Below are 19,297 nucleotides of genomic sequence, written 5' to 3'. Positions count from 1 at the left end.
TGCCCATCGTGACCAGCGCCCTAACTGAGACTAGCCCTACCTGCATACATTCTGGCTCAGCAGGAACTTGTCTAACTTTGTCTTGAATCCCTGGAGGGTGTTTCCCCTACGAAGAGAGTTCCAGTTTTCTAACACTCTCTGAGTGAAGAAGAACTTCCTTACATTTGTGCGGAATCTATCCCCTTTCAATTTTAGAGAGTGCCCTCTCGTTCTCCCTACCTTGGAGAGGGTGAACAACCTGTCCTTGTCTACTAAGTCTATTCCCTTCAGTACCTTGAATAGAGACCACTCGAGGGAAGTCAGAATGGTCTCAAAGCTATGACCGGAACAGAATCCCAACTGGCAGGGCTGGAAAATATTGCATTTTTAATGAAATGAGAACATTTTTGAAATGCATGTTCAAGGAATCGTAGATATGAATGGCAAGGTGGAAACTGGATGGTCATTTGTACATAAATACGGGTCCAAGGTGGGTTTTTTAAAGAAGTAGGTGGACTAAAGTGTGTTTCCAAGAAGAGGAAACTATTCCTTGTGAGATACTGGCTGCAATCATATGGAGAACATATGGAAGGAAACAGTGCCAGGGAACTAAACTAAACTAAAATTAAACTAAACCGTAAGCTTATATACCGCATCTTCTCTATAAATATAGAGCTCAACATGGTTTACAAAAAATTAAAAGTGAAGTACAGTGAGAATTGGTGGTAGGGAGAAGCGGGAATTTACATTTTTGAGAATAGCCAGGTTTTCAGGTGCCAACTCCTTCCTGCCGGCACCCCCATCCCATTAACATCCCCGGCAGGAAGGATGCCGGATACCTCCTGTCACCACCCCGCAACACACCTGGCAGAAGGGATGACCAATCCCTCCTGCCGGCAGCCCCCCTCAACATACCTTGGATCCTCCCCATACTGAGAGCCAAGAGGCAGTACAGCATATCTGAGATACCAGTTTGCATAAAACTGTAAAAGGCAGACCAGCGACTGGAAAAGGAAAGCTCAGAGGAGAAAGGCTAGTGGATGTGTGGATGGCCTCCCATTGGAGGTGTTGGAGACAAATACTGTATCTGAATGCAAGAAAACATGTGACGGGCACAGAAGATCTCTCTATGGAAGAGGAAAGGATAGCTAGTAGTTGGTATGGATGGGCAGAGTAGATAGGCCTGCCACAAATGATAATCCAATAAACAAGGGAAGACATTTAGGAGTCATTAAACTATACACCCCTCACATACATAAACCTGCAAAAGTATGTTTGACAGACTTACCTGACGAGACTTCCCTGCATGCTTTATGCTGTAAAACATGGGTCCAAGCTCTGCCAACCACTCACCATCCACTGCAGTGACACATTGCATGTATTCCTAGAGGAAAAAACCCCAGTTACAAATGGCAAGAAACAAACTCTACACTGCTTGCAATAGTTCCAGTTTAGAAGACAAGATGATGTCTACCCATTAAGGGCCGAGATCAGTTCAAAATCATTTTCACAAGAGTCGTTATAACCATTGATGTTCCTCTTCCCTCTTAGGGCTAGATTCACTAACCTGTCCAATTCACTCCGTTCCGTGTCCGATCCAACGCAGGCCGACTGATTCACAACAGGCCTATATTCAAATGGAGGCGATCGGAGGAATGCCCCCCCCCCCCCGCACAACTACATGGATCGCTCTCCAGCGATCCCAAAGCATGCGCAGACCATCTACTTTGCCTGTAGATGGTCTGCACATGCGTTTGATGTCTGTGTTTTTATTTTTATTGATGCAAACAACAGCGGAAGCAAAACAAGGGCACACAAAGGGTGCACAGCACAAACATTGATGCATCATATACAACACTATATCAAGCAGGAACAGGAAAAGAGTAACAGCAACAACCCCCCCCTCCTCAATCTACTCATGGCAAGCGAGGCCAGAGGTGACGGAGTAGCACTCCTCCGTGTTTAAAAAAATTTTATTTACTTTTTTTTACTCGTGAGGTCTTGCTTTTAACCTGCAGGTTTAAACCACGGGGTTAAAACCATGGGCTCGTGCTGCAGGGAAGGGCAGAGAAGATTTGGGGCGGCCAGCAAGAGTTGGGGCAGAGAGCGTGGGGTGGCAAGCAGAATCGCGGTGGAGGGTAGGGAGTAAATTGTTCACTTTCACTTTCCCTGCTGCAGCTTGCGCGAGCCGACAAGCCTCAAACCAATCAGAGCAGGGCTGAAAGTTGGCAGAGATTTCATGGAGTCAGCAGGGACGTGTGCGACTGGTCCTCAGCAGCCGCTTGTTTTGGGATTGGCCAGCCCTGTCGGTGTTCCTCTTTTTTTTTTTTTTTTAGTGAATCACTGCCTGCCTATATTTGCATGCCATTTCCCCTCATTTGCATGCGTGGATTGGAATCAAATTGGGTCTGGGTCAGAAAGGGGTCTCTAAGTGGTCAGGACCTGATCGATGGGCTTAGTCATGAATACTGAAAAATAATGACAATATCACTGCAAAGAAAATAAAAGTAAACTCCTGTATTAACTAAAGCAGTGTTTCTCAACTCGGTCCTGAAGTCCCCCCTTGCCAGTCAGGTTTTCAGGCTATCCACAATGAATATGTATAAACTTGATTTGCATACACTGCCTCCATTATATGCTAATTTCTTTCATGCATATTCATTGTGGATGTCCTGAAAACCTGACTGGCAAAGGGATACTCCAGGACCGAGTTGAGAAACACTGAACTAAAGGAGGGTCTTTCCCAGACTATCAGAGCAATATAATAGGAACTGAGCAAAGTATACCAAATTCCCAGCCAAAGCAAAGGTGAATTTGAAAGCCAATGTTCTGTCCGGGATGGCATGCCGTTGAAAACGTCACATGGTTCATATCCACCAATGACTGATGGCAACACTTCCATGACCCATCTTTCTGCACCAAACTCATCCGTGTCTTGTTTTTTGCCATGCCACTTCTTAAATTTTATGCCATTATGAACTTTCCACTTTTCTAACTATCCGTTTGTCATTTGAAGTCTTCTACTCCCAGTTCTTCAGATAACTGTGCTGTTTTCTCCATCAGCAGAGGCCCACTGATTGGCAGTTGTCGACTTTTAGCTTCAGCAAACCATAGCAGCAACGCCTGTTCAACATCTCCAGCCTTCCCAATTCTTTTCCATTTTCTGGTAGGATTGCTGTTGTTTTGCCAGTCTTTCAATATCGTTTGCTTTTTTTTGTAAATCTGAGAAATCTGGCTAGGATGAATGCTGTAATGTTTTGCAAAAGAGACCTGACTCTCCCTTTGGTCAAGTCTCTCTAACACATTAACACGTTCAGCCAAAGACAATAATTTTTATCTACGCGAGTTCCGAAAGTTCAAACACCTGGCCAGGCCTCGATGAAGGCCTCGAACGATGGTGAGAGCTGTGTCTAGAACCAGATCTTGAGAATCGCGCAGATTTTGCCTCGGAGACATAAGCAGCCGATGCCAACGTGTGAATAGGGCTAGAGGCTGTAGATCGAAGCTCCAGAGGCTTGGAGGAGGAACCTCGATGCACTCGCAAAGACTCTGCTCCTTGCTGAGAGTGTGAGGATTCTCATCGATGCACTTGCAAAGAATCTACTCCTTGCTTTTCGTGCTTGGATGGCAGACCAGACACTCGAAAGACTCTGCTCCCTGCAAAGAGTGTGAAAGCTCCGACTGGGACAAAGGAAGCGACTCGACCTCGCGAGAGTCTGCTGAATGCCCAGGCAGAATAGGAAGCAGTTTAGGACCCATAATAGTAAGGTACTGAAGAAACTGCTTCTCTAATATGGTCTGGAAAGAAGCCGGCAACGGTGGATCCGCATCTGAAACTGGTCCACCTGCCTTGGCTGGAGGTTCCTTTGAGGCAGTGTGAGTGTGTTTCGACTTAGTAGTCTTGGACACTTTAATCACCACCGGTGGAACCGACTGCTGAGCTATCTGACCTGAGGAAACAGGGGAAGATACAGCAGGTGACGTCGAAGCAAGAGCCGCTGCAAACGATGAAGGTTTGATGAGCCTCGAGGTGGAAGCAGGAGGCGCAGAAGGAGCCTCGATGGAAGTTGAGGTCGAAGACGCCTTTGAAGTCGAGGGATTAGTTGGAGAATCCATGTCGAAGAGCTTACGACGCTTGAATGCAACGACGCTTGAAAGCACGAGGCTGAAGTGTTTGGCAAGGCAGGCACGACGTTAGATGATGGCTCGGCCCAAGGCACTTGAGGCAGCGTCTGTGAGGGTCCGTGAGGGAGATCGCACTCCGACACTTGCTACACTTCTTAAAGCCTGTGGTAGGCCGGGACATAGGCTGAAAATTAGCCGCCGCAAAGTCGAAGCTCGCGGGCTGTGGCCGAGCGGCCGTTCCCGGAGAACTGACGGAAGAAGACAAAAACTTTTTTTTTTTAACTAAAAGAAAGAAAACAAAATAAAACAGCGATTCATGAAGGAAATACACCAACTGCGGTCGAGAGAAGGCAAAAAGTGAACGAAGTTGAACGCAGAGAATCAAAGATGGACTTCTTGGCTCCGCGGAAAACTAAGAACTGAGGAGACATGCCCTGTGCTGGGCGGGAAGGCACTCGTGCATGCGCGGTGCGGGCAACTCGAAACTTCTAGTTTCTTCAAGCAAGTCTGCTTGTGAGGCGTCCACATCGGGGCTCCGTTGGATGACATCACCCACATGTATGCCTGGTATGCATCTAATCAGTGTAGGGAAATCCAAAGATGTCTCCAAAATACCCACCTCCCTACTCCATTTACTGCATAGAAAATCCCTTTCCCCTGAAACAACTAAAACCTGAAGGAATTTATGCAATCCCAACACCCAAAAACCATTATCCAAAAAGGGTTCCACCAACTCCCGTAATTTTAGTTCAATTGAAAACAATAACCCCCATACGATCCAATGATCAGACATAAGGCTGTAATTGTTTGTAAGCAAGTAATAGGCCTGGCGCAGAGATTCCAAAGATTACAGAGTCCCATCTTCCCCAAGAACAAATTAGCAGCACCAGAGAAAATTTCCTAAAGGAGGCATTCTCTGATCCAGGTAGAAATTGTAGATTCCCTTGAATAGGTAGTATACTAGTGGACCTGCTATTAACCTGCCATAACCTTAACAATTCTGTCCAGGCCATCCGAAGAGACCGAAGTAGCAGGCTACTTTTTTGCAAAAGAAGGGAGGACCTTAAACGGCTAACAAACTCCAAGGGATAACAAACTCCAAGGTGCCCAAAGTGCTACCTCTGCTGCCTTTGGGGTAAAATCGTGACGATTGGAAAACCATTCATCAAGAGAGCGCAATATACAAGCTAAGTTCCCCAAGAAATATTGAAACGCCGGCTTAGATTTTTTCTTATTCCAACAGAACCTAGACAGGAGCGAGTACAACCTACGAACATCCCTCTTCAACAACCAAAGTGGTAGTAGTTGCAAGGTATAAAGCCATTTAGGAAACAATACCATGGCAAATAGATGAATTCGACCATGTAGTGAGAGACTGCGATGAACCAACACCAGAAGAGAAACAGTAGAGTCCAGAGCGCGCAACTGAGATGACCACCGCTGAAGTACAGCATACTGAAGCAGCCACATGTGAGCCCGAGCTCATCGAACCAAGTCCAGGGAGACCACTAATGACCCCAAGACCTAGAGAAAATCCTGTTCTGAGGACACTGGGAAGCCATCAGAAGGCGAATCTGCAACTGAAACTCGTTCATTTGGGCCTCTGGAATATAGATTCTCCCAAGGCTGGTGTCAAAAAGAACCCCGAGGTACTCAAGGCGCTGAGACGGAGACAACTTGGACAAGTTGGCTCTTGGACAAGTTGACCACCCATCCCAGCGACTGCATGAACTCCACAACCCAAGACGTAACCCAGGAGCTCTCCTGAAAAGGCTTTGCTCAGATCACTCAGTCATCCAGATAGGGATGAACCAGAATGCCCTCCTTGCGCAATGCCGCCGCCACAACCACCATAATCTTGGTGAACGACCATAGAGCCATGGCCAGACCAAAAGGAAGCAAACAAAACCGATAGTGCCGTCCCAAGATCGTAAAGCGAAGGAACCGCTGCTGGGAGGCGTGAATTGGAACATGCAGGTAGGCCTCCGTCAGATTGGGAGAAGTCAGGAATTCCCCGGGCTCACTTGCCAGAATGACAGATTTCAGGGTCTCCATACGAAAAGAAGGAACACAGAGCGCCACTACCTTTGTGGAAAAAACTAATGTTCTACATCCGAACCAAACAGGGTACAGACATCATCATAGTACCGAACATTCATTGATTGGTATGTCTACTTCAATACATTATTTTCTAGATCATCACCAATCGGTCTTATTAATTCCATTGATCTTTCTGCAGCCTTTGACACTATTGATCACCAACTTCTATTAGACAGACTTCATTCCATTGGTATCACTGACCAAGTTTTCTCTTGGTTTGTATCTTATTTTTCAGATCGTACTTCTACTGTTTTTTTTAATGATTCAAACTCCAAAAGTTCATTAATTTCACATGGTATTCCTCAAGGGTCTATTCTTTCCCCGCTACTTTTCAATATCTTTCTTGCCCCTTTGATGTCTGTGTGCCAATCCATAGGTTTTCATGTTTTCGCCTACGCTGATGACATTCAGCTTCTACATCCTTTGGATCCCAGCAATACTTTGGATATCATAGCGATTAACAATAAACTTGAACAAATTCATCAATGGTTAGATACTAATAGGTTAGCTCTTAATATTGAAAAAAACAAAGACGATGCTTTTCCCATGGAAAGAAACTCCTAAACTTATTGCTCCTATTTCTTTAAAAAATATTCCCTTACAATCGGTTAACACTATTAAAATTCTAGGAGTGATTTTTGATAATAAATTAACCTCTCATGACCATATTGGTAGTATTATCAAATCATCTTTTTATAGACTTCGTCAAATTCGTTCCCTTTCGCAATACCTCTGCCCTAAATCACTCAACATTCTTATCCACTCCTTGGTGATTTCTAAAATCGATTATTGTAACGCCCTTTTTAAGGGAATTGCACAAAGTGAAATTAGACGATTACAAATTATACAAAATACTTCCATTAAGCTTATAACAAAAACAAAGAAATTCGATCATGTAACACCACTTCTTAAGAATGCACATTGGCTTCCGGTATCTCATAGAATAACTTATAAATTATGCTTACTTACTTTCAAATCCTTACTCTATAAAGCTCCTGCATTTATTTTCAAATTATTAATTCCTTACTCCTCGAATAGAACATTACGGTCAAACGAACATCTATTGACGATTCCTTCTCTCAAGATCATCAATACAAGACGACAATTTATTTTTTCCGTTACGGCCCCTCAAGTCTGGAACTCTCTTCCTATCCATTTGAGAGAAGAACACAACCTCGATAAATTTAAGACTAATTTAAAGACTTTTCTGTTTAAAGATGCTTTTGATTAATAGTTTTCCTTCTTGAATTTATTTATTGAGATGATTATGATTATGGAATTTTACATCCCCTACCTTGTGTTTTTTTCCCTGACTATTCTATTTTTTATATTTTGTAGTTCAATTCCCTTTTTCCCCTTTTTTCTTGTCTGTAAAGTTTGTTAATAGTCCTGTTTGATTTTAAGTTTATGTTAAGTATTGTATTACTCCTTAATACTGTAATTTTATTGTTTATTTATGTTCATCGCTTTGAATTGTGATTAAGCGATTAATCAAAAACACTCATAAACTTGAAACTTCCGATCCAAGATGAGCCAAAAAGACCCCTCTTTCTAGGGGACCACGAAGCAAATAGAATACCTGCCAGTGCAAAACTCCCAAGGAGGAACTGGAACCACTGCTTTGAGGTCGAGCAACCTTTGCAGTGTCTGACGAGGCACCCACTTCTTCCAAGCCACCTAACAAGGAGAAGAGAGGAAACGATCTGGCAAGGGTCAGGAAAACTCCAGACCCAGTCATCCAGACCCTCACTAAATAAGAAAGACCCCCAAAAGGGAAATTTCAAAAGCTTAGCCTTAGATGCCATATCCACTGGGGCCACACCGAGAGCCACGGACTTGGTCAATTCCCACATCAGATCATACATGGCATTTGAAAGAGAAAAAACGCCCATCTCAATCTTAGCTACCTCCTGATCCACCAAGGACCAATTATTAGGCTGCCGATCAAGAACATGCTTGTACCACCAAAAACAAGCCCGAACCACCAGATCGCCACACATTGCCACCTGGACCGCTAGGGCAGCCGCATCAAAACTCTGTTTAAGAAGAAACTCTATCCTACGTTCCTCAGAGTCCTGCAACGCCGAACCACCCTTGACCAGCACCAAATGCCGACACGTGATGGCCGAGATCACCATATCCACCACAGGCAACTTCAAGGTATCCCCTATACCTCTCCGGGATGGAATAAAGGCAAGCCATAGACCGCACAAAACGAAAAGGCATCTCCAGCACCTTCCATTAAGTGAGCACAAAATCCCAAATATCTTGAATCATAGGAAAAGAGCAGGAGGCCAAGCGGATCCCCTGCGGCAGGGGGTCTACCACACACTGAGGCTCCTTTGCGTCCTTCATGAAACGCAAAACAGACGAAACCTGAATAATAAGCTCCTGGAGCTCTTCCCGCTGAAAAATGTGCATCACCGATGCATCCTCGCATGCTGGCGGCTCCGTAAAACAAGCGCCAGAGGCATCAGTCCCCTGAGAGGATCCTGGGGGTCCCCCAAGGGTCCAAATACTCATCCAGTGAAAATGCTTCACCAAACAAAAAAAACTATCGTCCTACGAGACCCTCGGCTGCTTGGACGAAGCTGGGGGGACTTGGTTGGTACTGGCACTGAGGGGGGCCGAACAGGAGTGGATGCACAAAGCAAACACCCCACCTCCTAAAACCCCGAGACCATCGGGGAGGAAACAGAACCCCCAGCCACCTGAAGATAAGCCTTGCATAAGGCTAAAAGAAAATCAGGGGAAAAAAGCCCTGGTGGACTCACTGCCAAAGCAGGAGACCCAGCAGAAACCTGCCACTATCTCTCCAATACAGGGTGAAGGTCACCTGAGGCTGCAGACAAAATGGAGGAGCACAAAACCAGCTGAAAAAAACTCCCCCGAGGTCTGCAGCGGCAAAGAGGCCTGAACCGTCCCAGTTGCGAAAGCAGGCAAGGCAGCATAGATAAGGGAATCCCAAGCACTACCTTTGGGATGCTACCATCTTACCTCGCCTCTCAATTCATCCTCAACAGCTCTAATAAGAGCTCTCGCAGAATAAATCTCTTTAACTACCCATCCCTGAAATCATGCCATTACAAGAAGTTCCTTGATAGAATGTTATCATTCCAGGCAGCCAAACTGAACACATGGCTCGTAAAACCCATACTCGAGGCCACTTCATACGCCGATTTCAGAAAATCTATGAAGACCCATCTGTTTAACAAATTCTAATCCCAATTCATGCCCAATCCCCAAATCTCTAGACCTTAGACTAACTCATGTTTTTCCCATTTTGTAATGATATTCTAACCCAAATTGTTTTCCCCTTGCATCTTAATCTTTGACTATATACATCCTTTAGATTCAAACCAACTTGGTTCTCTTCCATTTGTAATTGTATCCCAGTTCGACTTGTTTTTTCCTTATATCTCATTCTCTGACTGTATGTATCTTGTTGTAAACCGCTTTGAACTTATGGTATAGCGGTATATAAGAAATAAAATTATTATTATTATTATCTTATTTCCCTGTCAGCGGCTGGGGGGAATCCCTGTGTGGGCGGTAAGGGAAGCCCAAGCTTCCCCACTGTCTGCTGCCGACGCACGAGGCACTCGTGAAGGGGAACCCTGCTCACCGGCACCCATAGCTGATTAGGATTCCCCTTCATGGCGGCCGGTGCACTGCTTACACAGGCTAGCCACATCGACCTCTCATCTGGAGCACAATCACTTTTTCCCTTTAAAAGTGCTCATTGCGCAATATGCAACGAAGCTAAAGAAAAAGTGCTGGTTAGCAATAAAAATCAATTACAGACAATTGAAGGCTTCCCTTCAGACTGGCACTGACTAGGATTTTTTTTTTTTTTAACTATATTGAACAAACCCCACGGCTCTCTAAGCCATATGCCTTGCCGGTATCGGTGGCAAGGTTTACAGCTGAGGCACCTCTACAGAATAAATTTTGGAGAGTGACTCAACCTGTCAAGTGTGACACCCCCGAGGTCGGACGGACTCCCTAAAAGGGTCCCCCCAAGCTCAATCTGGCACCAGAGACGAGGACCAGAAAGCCACTAACTAAATTCCAACAGCCCTAAACCAGGGAATGCACAAGCTTACCACCTCCACCTGCTGGAGACTGAGAGCAGACTGATTGTACGGAAATGCACAGCCTACTTGTACTACAGCCAAAGTTTGTGCCTCAGTCTCCACCTGCTGGTCATAGTGAGCTATTACCCATCAGTGAGCTGTGCCAGTCTGAAGAGACAATTAAGAAAGGGAGGAATTTGCAAATACTAATAGAAAAGGAAGTATTTTGCGGCAGCTAGAAAAAAGCAAGGGAGGATCCCTAGAGCCAGGAGAAAGCTTACCTTTGTAGTCATAACCAGCTCATGGTACAGAATGTAATCAGGTGTATACCCCATTCCAAAAAGGGAACTAGTCGGGTGCAGGTGGCAAGGCATTCCTGTCCGGATGTTCACATATTCACCAATACCCTGGAAAGAAAATGTAGCACTGAAATAAATATGCTCAACTGCAAACTGTGGTCAAAATCCACATATTACAACCCTTTCGGTTACGAATTACAATTACACTTACAACCCAGAGAAGTCAAAGTTATGTTGCCAAACGTCTTTTCTAGTCTTTTTTATTCACTATATAGGAACTGTTTCTAGTCTAGCTCTGCCCTTATTTCAAGAGCTCAGAAATCAATAAAAGCAGCTGATTCTGAGTCATTATCAGAGACCTCCATAAAAAGGGGCTGCAGTGCTTTTCTGACTGATATATTTCGGGGATTTTAAATATATTTGAGGTCTGCGTATTTGCTGTAAGCCCTCTTCCTTCTTGACATTTCATATACATATTTCTAGGGGAGAGGTTCTGTGTTTTTAGATATAATGTCTTTGGATTGCTAAGATATAATGCAACCCATGGTGGTTATAGAAATGATAAGTAGGTGTAGTATTGTAACTATTATGCGCAATGAACACTCAGGGGCTGATTCTGGATAAGATGACACTAAGCGGCTGAGAATCACGTCTGTTTTAAAGAATAAACGTTTTACCCCCCACCTCCGATTCTCTAACCGGCACTCATATCACCAGTGCCAGTTACAGAATCGTACCTGCCTGATCACAAAGAAAGGTGGCTCAGCCATCTCTTGCCTTCCATAGGAGGGGCCTTAGGCCTTCTTCCAGAGGTATACTAGGATACCCTGGGAGTGGCCTAAGACTCCAATTGGCCCAAATACCAAAGGTCACTCCCAGGGCATCCCACAATGCACACAGAAACATGATGGCAGCTAAAGCCAAATGGCCCATCCAGTCTGCCCATCCACAGTAACCATTATCTCTTCCTTTCTCTAAGAGATCCTATGTGCTTATCCCAGGCTTTCTTGAATTCAGACAGTCTCTGTCTCTACCACCTCTTCTGGGAGACTGTTCCATGCATCTACCTCCCTTTCTGTAAAAAAGTATTTCCTTAGATTACTCCAGAGCCTATCACCTCTTAACTTCATCCTATGCCCTCTCATTGCAGAGCTTCCTTTCAATTGAAAGAGACTCAACACATGCATATTTTACAAAAAAAAAAAAATAATTGCTGATCATACAATTAGACCTCTCTGCAGCCTTCGATCTAGTAGACCACTGTTCTTCAACCACCGGTCCGCAGACCGGTGTCGGTCCGCAGGAAATTTCTGCTGGTCCGCGCAGGGCCAGCGAGATTGATGAAGTTCAATTTCCTGCCGGTCTGTGCAGGGCCAGCAAGATCGACGAGATATTTTTAGCTTGTCCGCTGGGCAGGAGAGATCATGGGGAGCCTCCGACAGTGGCTTTCTCCCCTCTGCAGCTCTCCTTTACTTCCCAGCGCAGCGATTCACGAAGGCAGCCTCGGGGCTTTTGCTGAGTCATGGCTGCCTCTGATGATGCAACTTCCTCTTTCCTCAGAGGCGGCGCGACCCAACAAAGGACCCGAGGCTGCCTTCCTGAATCGCTGCGCTGGGAAGTAAGAAGAGCTGCTGGGAGGGGAGAGAGCCACTATCAGAGTCTGGGAAGCTGCTGGGCAAGGGGAAAAAAAGGGACAGCTGCTACTGGAGAGGGAGAAGGAGAGATGCTGCTGGGAGGGGAAGAGGGAAATGAATCTGGAAAGCTGCTGGGCAAGGAAAAAAAGGGACAGCTGCTACTGGAGAGGGAGAAGGAGAGATGCTGCTGGGAGGGGAGGAGGGAAAGGAATCTGGGAAGCTGCTGGACAAGAGAAAAGAGGGACAGCTGCTACTGGAGAGGGAGAAGAAGAGATGCTGCTGGGAGGGGAGGAGGGAAATGAATCTGGAAAGCTGCTGGGCAAGGGAAAAAAGGGACATCTGCTACTGGAGAGGGAGAAGGAGAGATGCTGCTGGGAGGGGAGGAGGGAATCTGGGAAGCTGCTGGGCAAGGAAAAAAAGGGACATCTGCTACTGGAGAGGGAGAAGGAGAGATGCTGCTGGGAGGGGAGGAAGGGAAGAGTTACTGCTAGACAGGAGGAGGAGGGAAGGGAGAAGGGAAAAAGGAAGGAAACAGCAGGCAGGGAGATTAGAGTAGGGGAAGGGGAGAGACAGGCATGAGAAAGTAGAGAGATTGATGATGGGAAGGGGTCAGTAGAGAAATAAGCAGAGAGGGACAACGATGCTAGATCTGGTGTAGGAGAGATAAAAATGAAGAGAGCAGTGAAGCTGGAATGAATTATGTAAAAAGGAGAGAGGGGGCACAGGCTGGATGGAAAGGGGAGAGCGGCATAGAAAGAAGACAGATACCATATGGAAGGGGGAGAGGGCAGACAGTGGATGGAAGGGGCAGATGCTGGATTGAAGAGACAGAGAGGGCAGATGCTGGAGGGAAGAGAGTGAAAAGAAGATGAAAGCAGAAACCAGAGACGACAAAAGGTAGAAAAAAATAATTTTATTTCTATTTTGTGATTAGAATATATTAGATTTGAAATATATCTATCCTGCTGAGCTGGTGTTAGATATAACTGGGGACTGCAAAGTCCAGGCAGTGCTTCTTTAGCTTCCAGCTGGTTTAGGTTGCTCTTTGACCAGGGAGGGGGCAGTTGACCCTAGTTGCATTCCCCTAACACTATTCCTGTCATGTGTGACTGCAGTATTCTGTTAGCATGATATTTCTGTGTAGCATTCTGTAATAATTTAGCTTGTTCAGTTTTCTTGATAGCAGAGGGGATATATGTGAAGGGGAGGGGAGTCAGGGGTTTTGTTGATCCTTGCTCTGTATTATTTGTATTTATAAAATGACAATTGTACAGAATATTGTTTCTTTTTATACTTTAATAAAATACATTCAATATAAAATCATAACTGAGGCTTGTACGGATGGGATCAGATGATTTGTGGGGACCGAGCTCGCGGAAACGGGGTTTTAAAATTTTAGTCCTAATTGTTTGCTGGTCCACAAAAGAATTATTTTATTTCTGCCGGTCCATGGGTGTAAAAAGGTTGAAAAACACTGTAGTAGACCATGACATCCTTTTACAAACTCTTGACTCATTAGGAATTACTGGAAAGGTACTGACATGGTTCAAAGGATGCCTGCAAACCAGAACTTATAGAGTCAAAACAAACAAAGAAAAATCAGAACCATGGTCCAACCCATGTGAAGTCCCCAAGGATCACCCCTATCCCCCAAACTCTTCAACATATACATTGCCTCCCTAAGCTCTTACCTAGACAAACTAGGCATTACCTCCTACAGCTATGCAGAGGACATCACCATACTCTTTCAAGCAACATGAACCCATCATGGTAGGAACAATAAACGAAACCCTTGAAACAGTAGCAACATGGATGAAAGCACACAAAATGAAACTTAACCCTGACAAAACAAACTTCATCCTCCTAGAAAACAGCAGAGCCCCAACCTTGACCAACCTAACGATAAACACAATCTCATACCCCATCCAACCCACACTAAAACTCCTCGGAGTGATAATAGACAGGAACTGTACCATGCAACCTCAAATGAACAAAATAATAAAAACATCATTCGCAACTATGGGAAACCTAAGACAAATATGAAAATACTTCAACAAAAAACAATTCCAACTAGTGGTTCAATCACTGCTGCCGTCTCAGCTGATCACAGCAGGGGTATTTTCCCCATCATCAGCAGTGCCAGCAGGATTCCGCGATGCTGTGGCTTTCCCGTGCCACAATCAGCTCAGCTGGCCGTGTCTACTTTTTAGATGAAACTTAGATCAGCATTTTGCAGGCCTAAATTTCAGGCATCTAAGCTCTAAGGTTACACGTAGGGACACTTTAACTTGCCCAAAGCCACAGCCAACTTTGGGTGAGTTTAAGTGTCCCTACATGTCTCCCTCGACCCACGACAGTGTAGGTGTTCTGCCTCGGGGTTTTATTATTTTTTTAAACATGTGTCTCGATTGGCAGTAGGATGCCTCCCGCCACCTAGAACTGGGATGCCTGTTTGCAGAAACAGGCCCTCAATGATATTCATCTCTATCAAAAAAAAAATAAAATTAAAATATATATATATATACACAAAATGAAAACTTTCTGCCTGCCTATCCCTACTATGTACAGTGATGTGAAAAAGATCCCCTCCGCCTAATTTCACCTATTATTGCATATTAGACAAAGGGAACCTGTGTAAAAACAACACAATTTTTAAATTACTTCATTTATTTAAAGAACAAATTTTTCCCACCCCCTTAACACCTATGTGAAAAGTAACTGCCCCTTCATGAGAGACTCCTGAGAAAATTAAAAAGCCATGGAACAGGATGCAATGTTCTGTTGTGGATTAGGAATCGATTATAGGATAGAAAACAGAGGGTAATATTAAATGGCCATTTTTCTCAATGGAAAGGGGAAAATAGTGAAGTGCCAAAGGGATCTGTACTAGGACTAGTGCTATTTAACATATCTAATATAATAAAACCCTAGCCGCGCATACGCACTCTTACCGGCGTGTTCCCTGATCTGTATGTCCGTGGCCAGCAAGAGTGCGTATGCGAGCTTACAATGGCCCCGCATTCACGGTCTTGCTGGCTCACTTAATAAAGTTTTTCGTGGTGGCGGCTCACTGACAAAAAAGACTCCAGCCGCTTTGTGGCTTCCCACTCACTCCGTAAGTAATTTCTTTGCGGTCTGACCCTTCCATCCCTTCCCGACGTCTGACCGGCTCACTTAGTCCTTTGCTGCCCCCCCTTCCTGTGGTCCTGACTCCAAACCTGCCAACTCCAGCAGCGTCTGCAGCACTCTACACACGCTGCTTTTGGGCCTTCTACTGGCCTGATTTGCTCTGCCGCGTCTCTGATGATGTCATCAGGGACATGCCAGAGTAAATCAGGGCAATAGAAGGCCCCGAAGCAGCATGTGTAGAGTGCTGCAGAAGCTGCTGGTGTCAGCAGGTTTGGAGTCGGTTCCGTGGGAAGGGAGGGGGGGTGGTAAGGGACTAAGTGAGCCGGCCAGACTGTGGGAAGGGAAAGGGGGGGTAGGGGAAACGCTGCTGCTGGACAGGGAAGTGGTGTGGGGGGAGGGAAATGGAGGGGGAGGGAATGCTGCTGTGGCTGCTGCACAGGGAAGTGGGGGAAGAGAAATGCTGCTGCATAGGAGGCAGGGAGAGAGACAGATAGATAGAAAGACAGACAGCGGGAGGAAGGGAGACAGAAAGAAAAGAAGAAAGACACAGGGGCAGGGAGAGACACAGAAAAACAGACAGACAAAGGGGGCCAGGGAGAGAGACAGAAAGAAAGACAGCGGGAGGGAGAGAGAGACAGAAATAAAAGACAGACAGACATATATTCTAGCACCCGTTAATGTAACGGGCTAAAATACTAGTTTATAAATAATCTGCAAAGTGGGACGATGTGTGAGGTGATTAAATTTGCAGATGTATGTATGTTATGTGTTGTAACCTGCCTAGGTTTTAGACGAGAAATAAATAAACAAACTTTTCAAAGTTGTTAAAACGCATGCAGAATGTGAAAAATTGCAGGTAGACTTTAGGAAACTGGGAGACTGGGCATCTAAATGGCAGATGAAATTTAATGGGCACAAATACAAAGTGATGGACAATGGAAGAATAACCCAAATCATAGTTACCAGAAGCTAGGGTCCACCTTAGGGGTCAGTGCCTAAGAAAAAAAATCTAAGTATCATAGTAGACAATATGATGAAACCTTCCACCCAATGAGTGGTGGCGACCAAAAAATCAAACAAGATGCTAGGAATTATTAGAAAAAGGATGGTAAATAAGACTAAGAATGTTATAATGCCTCTAAATCACTCCATGTTGCGACGAATGTGAAGAAGAGTCAGAGGAATGTTGGCAGTGCTCTCAATAAAGGAGTCAAAAGAATGACTGTTGTATGGACTGAGACTAAGGTTATGATTTCTGCGGTCTCTGTTGCCTTGCATGGGTCGTTAGCAGCAGTTCTAGAAAAGGAGAAAGAAGGCTGACAATGTTGTAATTGAAGACATTTAGTGCTGTAATAATATGGATGTCTGGATGAGATAGAATATCTTCTGGATGATGAAGAAGATTGAAAGATCCGTGGATTAGATAAAGTTTTCATAGTATCTATGTGTGGTTGTTTTTGGGTTTTTGTTTTTCTTAATCTTATCTGCAGCTTCCTCAATTTTTTCCTCCAAACAGGTCATCGCCCTTACCATGTCCATTGGAAAGGCGCTCTTGAACTGAAGTTTCCAGATCCGAGACTTGAAGCCAGGCTAACTTGTGCATCGCAATTGTTACTGCAGATGTTTGGGAAGAAACATCAAAGGCATCTAAAGCTGCTCTAGCCATGAACTTTCTAGTAGTGAACAAGATTTAGATAATTGTTGAAACGGTTTTAAATTGGGAAAAGGATTATCTCAAAGTCAGACAATTGTTTTAGCAAAGATTTAAAATAAATGGATATGCAAAACTGTACATAATTCTGTTGAGGTGCACAGATGAATAGAATATGCACTTGCCAAAGAGTAAAATGTTCAGGCTTCTCTGTCTAGAGGAGAAGTGTAAGATTGCGAGTGTGTGAACGCTTGAAGACAGATTCCACAACTAGTCATAAGAACATAAGCGTTGCCTCTGCCGGGTCAGACCAGGGGTCCATCGTGCCCGGCAGTCCGCTCCCGCGGCGGCCCCCCAGGTCCATGACCTGAAAGTGTTCCCTACCTAACCTAAAATATCCATACCCTATTCTCTCAATGTCCTGTAAGGTAAACCTCTATCTGTACCCTGTTATTCCCTTTGCTTCCAGGAAATCATCCAGTCCCTTTTTGAACCCCAGAATTGTACTCTGTCCTATCACCTCTCCGGGAAGAGCGTTCCAGGTGTCCACCACCCTCTGAGTGAAGAAGAACCTCCTTGCATTCGTTATGAATCTGTCTCCTCTCAGTTTTTCTGAATGACCTCTTGTTTTAGTTGTCCCTGCTAGTCTAAAGAATCTGTCCCTCTCCACCTTCTCTATGCCTTTCATGATTTTATAAGTTTCTATCATGTCCCCTCTCAGTCTCCGCTTCTCCAGGGTAAAGAGCCCCAGCCTGTCCAACCGTTCGGCATATGAAAGGTTCTCCATACCCTTTATCATCCTCGTCAATGGTGTTGAAATCCTGGACGTTTGAATTCTGTACATTGTGTCTATTTTTCTACTTGGACTGATAGAGGACTTTCCCAGTTCTTAAACAAAGTATGTATCTTTCATGATTTTGTGTAAAGGGGACCTTAATACACTCATACAAACTTGAAGGGCTGAAGTTAGGACCCAAAGTGGTGAACTGGGTCAGAAACTGGCTGTCAGACAGACGCCAGAGGGTGGTGGTTAATGGAAGTCGCTCGAAGGAAGGTAAGGTGACTAGTGGAGTCCCTCAGGGTTCGGTGCTGGGGCCAATCCTGTTCAATATGTTTGTGAGTGACATTGCTGAAGGGTTAGAAGGAAAAGTGTGCCTTTTTGCAGATGATACCAAGATTTGTAACAGAGTAGACACCGAAGAGGGAGTGGAAAATATGAAAAAGGATCTGCAAAAGTTAGAGGAATGGTCTAATGCCTGGCAACTAAAATTCAATGCAAAGAAATGCAGAGTAATGCATTTGGGGATTAATAATAGGAAGGAACCGTATATGCTGGGAGGAGAGAAGCTGATATGCACGGACGGGGAGAGGGACCTTGGGGTGATAGTGTCCGAAGATCTAAAGGCGAAAAAACAGTGTGACAAGGCAGTGGCTGCTGCCAGAAGGATGCTGGGCTGTATAAAGAGAGGCGTAGTCAGTAGAAGGAAGAAGGTGTTGATGCCCCTGTACAGGTCATTGGTGAGGCCCCACTTGGAGTATTGTGTTCAGTTTTGGAGACCGTATCTGGTGAAAGATGTAAGAAGACTTGAGGCGGTCCAGAGGAAGGCGACGAAAATGATAGGAGGCTTGCGCCAGAAGACTTATGAGGAGAGACTGGAAGCCCTGAATATGTATACCCTAGAGGAAAGGAGAGACAGGGGAGATATGGTTCAGACGTTCAAATACTTGAAGGGTATTAATGTAGAACAAAATCTTTTCCAGAGAAAGGAAAATGGTAAAACCAGAGGAAATAATTTGAGGTTGAGGGGTGGTAGATTCAGGGGCAATGTTAAGAAATTCTACTTTACGGAGAGGGTAGTGGATGCCTGGAATGCGCTCCCGAGAGAGGTGGTGGAGTGTAAAACTGTGACTGAGTTCAAAGAAGCGTGGGATGAACACAGAAGATTTAGAATCAGAAAATAATATTAAATATTGAACTAGGCCAGTTACTGGGCAGACTTGCACGGTCTGTGTCTGTGTATGGCCGTTTGGTGGAGGATGGGCAGGGGAGGGCTTCAATGGCTAGGAGGGTGTAGATGGGCTGGAGTAAGTCTTAACAGAGATTTCGGCAGTTGGAACCCAAGCACAGTACCGGGTAAAGCTTTGGATTCTTGCCCAGAAATAGCTAAGAAGAAAAATTAAAAAAATAAGAATAAAAAAAATAAAAAAATTTAAATTGAATCAGGTTGGGCAGACTGGATGGACCATTCGGGTCTTTATCTGCCGTCATATACTATGTTACTATGTTTTTCATCATTATATAGT

The 19,297-nt window shown here is 44.8% G+C and overlaps 1 protein-coding gene across 4 annotated transcripts in view; it reads right to left on the bottom strand.

The window, feature by feature from the left end:
* The window catches only part of DHX38 (DEAH-box helicase 38), a 370,469-nt gene that overhangs the window by 19,303 nt on the left and 331,869 nt on the right, over positions 1 to 19,297 (bottom strand). For all 4 annotated transcript variants that reach the window (XM_033942501.1, XM_033942499.1, XM_033942500.1 and 1 more), the window contains 2 exons: positions 10,562 to 10,687; positions 1,268 to 1,363 (listed from right to left, as the gene is read on the bottom strand). In XM_033942501.1, coding sequence (XP_033798392.1) covers positions 1,268 to 1,363; positions 10,562 to 10,687 — 222 coding nt within the window. The remainder of the gene's footprint in view (positions 1 to 1,267; positions 1,364 to 10,561; positions 10,688 to 19,297) is intronic.

This window comes from Geotrypetes seraphini, chromosome 4 (assembly GCF_902459505.1).
Source record: "Geotrypetes seraphini chromosome 4, aGeoSer1.1, whole genome shotgun sequence".
NCBI classification, from domain to species: Eukaryota; Metazoa; Chordata; class Amphibia; order Gymnophiona; family Dermophiidae; genus Geotrypetes; species Geotrypetes seraphini.
Note: the sequence above shows the minus strand (reverse complement) of the source record. Positions and strands in the feature narration are given on the sequence as shown.